General features: G+C 43.0%; 1 protein-coding gene across 1 annotated transcript in view; it reads left to right on the top strand.

Moving 5' to 3' along the window:
• The first annotated feature begins 2,131 nt into the window (after positions 1-2,131).
• The window catches only part of STARD4 (StAR-related lipid transfer (START) domain containing 4), a 10,646-nt gene continuing 5,584 nt past the window's right edge, over positions 2,132-7,193 (top strand). Inside the window, exon 1 of the mRNA XM_010007237.1 lies at positions 2,132-2,299. Coding sequence (XP_010005539.1) covers positions 2,132-2,299 — 168 coding nt within the window. The remainder of the gene's footprint in view (positions 2,300-7,193) is intronic.

Below are 7,193 nucleotides of genomic sequence, written 5' to 3'. Positions count from 1 at the left end.
CGTAAAAGATCACTGAGAGGATCACTAACAGTAAATGCAGAAATCACAACACACCATTTTCCCCACAATATTACCAAAGTTGGAAATCTATGGATAGTTGGCAAGGAGTTATCAGTGCAACACATTTCTGTGGGGGAGGGTTGTAGAGGGTATGTGGAACAGGACAAAGCAAAACAAAAAAGAAAGAAAGAAACAAACAAAAAATCTCCCAAAAAACAGCAAATAAAAAAGCATTAGCCTTCCAAATGAAGAATTATAATTAGTTCTGTAAGTTCTCCCAGGCAAAGTCTAACATCATGGCACCTTAGTATGTACTGTGGAGTATTTGTTTTGGTCCAACATCCGTCTTTTAAAGAACTGTTACCTCAGCTTTCTATTCTTGTTTTCTTATTGCTGTGGTATGAGATTTGTTTTTTCTAAATCTGAATCTTATCCTCTGGCTGTGACCTGAGCAATATGTCTTTCTTTTCAAGGAACACTAGCATCAGTTCTGATGGATTTTACTGTTAACACAAAGAAGTCACTTTAGTTATTCATTAACAGGCTACCAAATTAGGAATTCTTCAACAAGAGCAAGAGAATAACTTAAAACAGGCAGATATCCAGCAGGTATGCTGTGCTGATACTACTCACTCACACCACAACAAATGTGGACAATTCACAGAAAAGACAATGAGGTGACTGCTTCAAATAGAGTGGCTGCTTTAGAGTAGCTTCCAGAGTCTGGAAGGAATCAAAGCTACTTCAGGTACAGCTGTTAATTTACCATAAAACAACATTTCAATATGTCACCGTTTGCCTCAAGTTCAACAATGCTCTCAATCTCCTTCCCCTCCCACCCAGGTAGGGAAGGAGAGAGAGAAAAAGAGAGAGATGTGGCTGGATTGAAAACTATAATACACAGCTTTAACTAAACACTAATGATATATATAAAAAATATACAATTATATACAAATATGTTCAGGTATGTGCAAAAGCCTCTCGCCTCCCCCCACCCCCAGCAACTCCCACAACATCTCCTGAGCTGGAACAGTCCTGAGGAATCCCGGAGCTGCTGCTGGAGAAAGCAGAGAGTGATGAGGGTCAGGAGAGCTCGAGCCTGGGGGTCGGTGTGATGGATGAACAGAGTCCTCCCCAGACACCGGCCATGGATGGAAGAGAAGGGAAGGAGAAGCAGGAACGAAGTTGTCTTCTGTGATCTCTGACCTTCCTCTGAGCTTCTGTAGATCTATGGAATGGAATATCTCTGGCCAGTTGTGCTGTCTGTCTAACTCAGCCTCCTACGGCAGGGTCATAGATCTCCCCGTTGTGTCTGAGCTGGCAGAGTGAAGATATGAGCTTGAAGACCCAGCAGTTAAAAAAAACCATTCCATTCTTATCAGCCTTAGTTAGAACACACTGATGCTAGTTAAAAGAAAGCTTACTGAGGGGAAAAAAAAATCAGTAAAAGGAAAATTAGATTCATCCTGGCTCAAACCAGGACACAATAGCAGAAAATGCATTATCATTAGTTCCCCCAAACAAGTGTGTTGTATGCAAAAAACATGAGTTACCAATATGGTGACAATTTTTTTTTTCAGCTATACTTTTCTCCTTTTACTACCAGGGCAACTAAGTGCACATGGACTAACCATGATTATTTAACTAGGCTGCAAAGTCTTGAACTACTACTCATTTCCCGTGTGTAGTACAGTTCTCCTGTATGCTGCCTCATGGTCCATGATCTGTGCTTATGAGCCTTGGCCAAGACACTGCAGAATGGTGCACATCTTGATTGGTTCAGTAAAGAAGTGTCATTGCCATAGTCACACCACCAAGGCTGCCTGTCCTAGAAGTAAACGGTGTCCCTGTCAGAATGAAAACAGATGGATGGGCAGCAGCAAATTAGGGGATTAAGGACAGAAAGAGGCAATAAATTCCCAAAGATGTAAAACCAAAGAAAGCCCTTGAATGTGCCATTGAAGCCTGGCCAAAACCTATTCCACACCTTTTTGGAGATAAGAACTACTACTCACAAAGCCTTCTTTTGGTGAAGGACTTCCTGCTTTACTAAGACAATACGACTGAGGTGTCCGCAGGGGATATGGGTAATATTTTTATCTGACATCGAAAGCTCTCTGGCACTTTTGGAATGTGTACCAATCTGAAGACCCACTATGACTATAAGATAGGTGGAGGACACAGACAAATTGTGGACTTTGTCTATCTAGAGTTTGCTAAAGCTTTTGACAAAGTCCGCCACAGCATTCTCCTTGAACAGCTGGTGGCTCATGGCACAGACAGGTGCACTCTCTGCTGGGTAAGAAACTGGCTGGCTGAAGTCAGAGAGTTGTAGTGAATGGGGTTGGATCCAGCTGGTGGCTGGTCACCATTGGTGTCCCCAGGGCTCAGTTTTGGGTCCAGTCTTGTTCAGTATCTTTATTAATGATCTAGATCTGCTTGAGGGTAGGAAGGTTTTGCAGAGAGACCTGGACAGACTGGATTGATGGGCCAAGGCCAACTGTATGAGGTTTAACAAGGGCAAGTGCTGGGTCCTGCACTTTGGTCACAACAACCCCATGCAAAGCTACTCATCCCCTGGGGATGAGTGTCTGGAAAGCTCCATGGTGGAGAAGGACCTGGGGGTGCTGGTTGACAGCCAACTTAACACGAGCCAGCAGTGTGCCCAGGTGGCCAAGAAGGCCAACAGCATCCTGGCCTGCATCAGGAATAGTGTGGCCAGCAGGAGCAGAGAGGTGACCGTGCCCTTGTACTCAGCACTGGTGAGACAACACCTTGAGTACTGTGTGCAGTTCTGGGCCTCTCACTACAGGAAGGATGTTGAGTTGCTGGAGTGTGACCAGAGGAGAAGTACCAGGCTGGTGAAGGGTCTGGAGAAGAAGCCCAATGAGGAGAGGCAGAAGGAAATGGGGATGTTTAGTTTGAAGAAGAGGAGGAGAGGAGAGACCTTATTGCTCTCTACAACTACCTGAAAGGAGGTTGTGGGGGGGTGGGAGTCCTCTTCTCTCAAGTGAATAATGACAGGAAAAGAGGAAATGGCCTGAAGCTGCGTCAGGGGAGGTTTAGACTGGATATTAGAAAGAATTTCTTTACCAAAAGAGTGGTTGGACGGTGGAACAGACTGCCCAGGGAGGTGGTGGAGTCACCATCCCTGGAAGTGTTTAAAAGAAATATGGATATAGTGCTTAATGACATGGTTTAAGAACTGAACGCGTAGGTTAGGTTATGGTTGGTGGATTTAGGTTATGGTCGGACTTGATGACTTCAAGGTCCTTTCTAACCAGGATGATTTTGTGGTTGTGTGATTCTGTGTGACTGTATTGAAGAAACCATATAATGCGAGAGGTTGAAACCGTATGTCATTGGATATGGGTCTTTCACTCAGCTTACTACACCTAGGAGGACACTTAAGGACCCCTCAACATTATTAACTACTATGGTAGACCATGTCTTCTCTGGGTTGCCATCAGCATTATGGGGTATTTAATAACTGTGGGACAAAGCTGTCCAAACAATCCATGTACACTGTTATTACTGATACTATTGCTATGCACTGCTATTCTACATGATTGCTACTTACTCCATGCTAAAAATGCAATTTTGACAATTGCTTTTGGAAAAGATATTTTAAGAACTAGTACATTAAGATTACAGTGAAGGGACTAGTCAGGAGAGGAAAACAGTTTGTTCATTTGAAATACTTTTCTGGTTTGAGCCAGGACAGAACAAATTTTCCTTTTAGTAATTTAACTTCTCAGTGAAGTCTCTTCTAAGTGACTGACTGCACCTGCTGAAATTAGCAGCATGTAGTTCAGTCAGTGTCTGCTCCTAGTATGTGTAACACTGGATGTTTATAGTTGGGGCTGGAGAATGGTAAGCAGACAGGCTCTCTCTTAGACTTATTCCTAAAGAAACCAAGGTCGTTGCTTGGTTCTGCTCCACTTCTTGTGTGCCAGAAACAAAAGGGGGGAAAAGGGGCCACATCTGCGACCCTACTGTGCGGAGGAGCAGATGGGACAGGTGATCCAAAATGACCAAATGCAGTATTCCATCCCTTACACATCATGCTCAGTGTAAAGCTGAGAGATCAGGAGGCTCAAGCTCTTCTCATCCATGGCTATGTCCTGGCAGATCTCCATCCGTTCATCTGCCTTTGATCCCCATTCAGGCAGTGCTGAATTCAGTTCCCATCTTTTGCTGACTCCAGAAGCCCAGCCCAGGACTTTCCTAGGCACCTGCCCTGCAGCCTCAGTGGTGACGTGAGCATTACTGGGGGAGTAACACAGTAGTTTTGTATAGATTTCATTATTTTCTTTTTCATCATTACTGTTTCACTAAAGCTGTGTTGTTTAGTTTCCAACCCACAACCCTCTCTCCTACTCTTTTTCCTTTCCCTTTCCGGGAAGGCAGAGGGGTTAACAGAGAGCATCTCTCCATCATTTAATTGTCAGCCCAGCATTAAACTGTGACAAATTCTCTTGTAGAAAAGATTATAGCAATTTCTTAATATCAGATGACACAGACAAAGCACAAAGGTGATTTTAAGACAACGCTGTCTTTTATTCTTCACATCAAGGGGGACCAAGTCAGCATTTGAGTCTCCTAACTGTCTTTGTAGTCAGCTCCGATAATAATGTGAAGGTAGATTTTTTTTGCAAGGGCAGAGTAAGAGGGTATACTAATAAAATATATAAATTGAGGTTTAATCACCATTCAGGAAAATCATGGGTCTTCCTCCAGATACAAATAGACCTTATCCTGCATTTTATCTGCTTACACACCATATTCCAGTGGGATCCAAAAAGGAAATAATCAGGGCTTGTATTTTTACTGTCTGTCCATAACGAACGAATAGACATTTGTCTTGACCCACAAACTGCAGAAAAGAGAGATACAGTCCTACAGTTTATCACAAGTCACAGCTAGATCACGTTAATTAAAGGACTATCTAACAGACTTCTAAAGTTTATAAGGTTTTAGCAACACTTCAGTAAGAAAAATTAGCCCCTTCCCTATTGTATTTCGCTTTAGACAGTACTTTCAAGGGCGTGCATTTCTTTTGCTTTTCTGCCATCTCGTGGCTTAACGGCAAAATGCCTACAAATAATAATAATAAAAAGGTACAATTTCTGGTTTGTGAAGTTCTTGCTCTTTACATACCATTTGGCCTAAGCAGTACTCCAAACCACCTCCCCTTCTCCCTAAACAACACTGCAGCTTGCAACAGTTTGCATATTCAGTCCAACAAGTTTCTACAACAACTTGATGCCACGGAAAGGAATTGTGTCAACAATCCCAGATCTCACCTTGGAGGAAGTGGGCCCTTCTGCCTTCCAGAGACTCTTCCCTTGAGCTAGACCTGACTAAGGCAATGACTGTCTTTCTGCATTCACACTTCTTATTTAAATATATTAGTTTAAAAGTGATTATGTGAGAATTGAGCTGAATTCTGTTTTGGCTCACTCATTAGCAGAGGCAAATGCTACCAGTGAAACATGCAAGATTTTTAGCAATGCTTCTCACCACCTGAGAAGTTGCATCTATGAATATGTATGAGTGCTAAGAATACAATTGTAGCCTTTCAGGTTTATTTCACATTTACAGAGGATGGTCAAGGCAGCTGTTTTAATACAACTGATTTAATACAGCTCATATTAGGCAAGCAAACATGAAACCCTAAGGCCATCTCTGCAGCTGTATGTGAGCCAACCAGCACTTTGATGGAAAATCAGAACACTGTACACTCATCCAAATCCAACCAAAGAAGTTATACAATTGGTTGAATATCAGACATGAAGAATATTAGAGGTTTTCTCCGTTGCTTATTTTTAAAAAGGATTGCAAGAATCACTAGCTAGCTGACTATTTAGAAGGGATTCACTGACTGAACTGTTCATGACTTGAGAGTCAAGATTTCAACCGGATGATGCTCCAAAAGAGTGACATTTCTCCAGCAGTTAATCTACCAGTTGAAATACTATGATACTCTGACTAAAACCACCAGGAGAGTTTAAGGGAAAACACTTGCACTGGTCTATTATTATTAGTGAGAAATTTTCCCGGCCACATCATTTCAGATGAGTCAGTAGGAAGTCTCAGCAAAAAAAGTAATTTTGGTTAAATATCAGGCCTGCTGTGCAACTTGCAGAATGTTCCATCAAGGTCATTTCAAGACAGCTTATTTTGAAAGTTCAATTTTCAACTGCTGTATTTACAGTTGAGTTACAAAACTGGAAACTCATATTTTATTTACCTGACATTAAATGAGTGGCTAGAGAGGATTAAATAATATATAAGGATATATAATAATATATAATAATAATATATAATAATATAGCTGGATTTCGCACAAGATCCTCATAAAGAAGCTGCTGAATTATCAGCTGGATGAGCAGACAGTGAAGAGGACTAAAAAAAGGTGCAAACAGCCAGGCCCAGAGGGTGGTGATCAGAACAAAAAGTCTGGTTGTAGCCCTGTAACCCAGGGGTCAATACCAGGTCTGATCCTGCTCACCTGCAGCCAGTTTGCTAAGGAGTGGCTGTTGCTGATATAATTGATATTATTGCTGGTATGTTGCTGATACCCATCTGGCCCAAAATAATAAAATTAATGTTGAAGATCAGAATCTAGAATAAACAAGGGCTTGGCCTTACAGACCTTCTAAGCTTAAGAAAGTTGTTTTATGAGCAGCCAGAGCAGCTTTCAAGTGACCAGGCAGCCTTTCATCAAAATCTGTCCAGCCCACGGGAGCACAACACATTTCTGCAAATAATACTTTCAAAAAAACCAACTTATTTTCTTTTTCTTCAAGAAAAAGAATCTTCCCTCTGAAAAACTGAACAACCCATTGGAGCTAAAGTCTATTGAAGTCTATTGAACTGGGTGAACAGCTCCTGGGGAAGCCAAGTCACGCTCCAGGGCAAGAGAGCCCCGGACACCCAGCAGGACGCAGGAAGCAGGACCAGGTGCGCACTTTGTCTCCCACAGAGAGGACGGGAATCTGAGGGAAGGAGGGCGAAAGACGTCCCAGCCACGTCGCTACGCTTTAGGCTCAACACGACTCTCTCGATTATGTGCTGTGACACGTGACGGGTGCTGAATCCCGCCCTGTCGCTGCGCGCAGCGCGAGCGGCGGGACACGCTGCGCGGCGGGCGGGGCGGGGGGCGCCCTCTGGCCCCGCCCCCTCCCATC

This window comes from Chaetura pelagica, unplaced genomic scaffold, assembly GCF_000747805.2.
Source record: "Chaetura pelagica isolate M959 unplaced genomic scaffold, ChaPel_1.0 scaffold40, whole genome shotgun sequence".
Lineage (NCBI taxonomy): Eukaryota > Metazoa > Chordata > Aves > Apodiformes > Apodidae > Chaetura > Chaetura pelagica.
The sequence above is the reverse complement of the archived record's forward strand: the minus strand, read 5'-3'. Positions and strand labels throughout refer to the sequence as shown.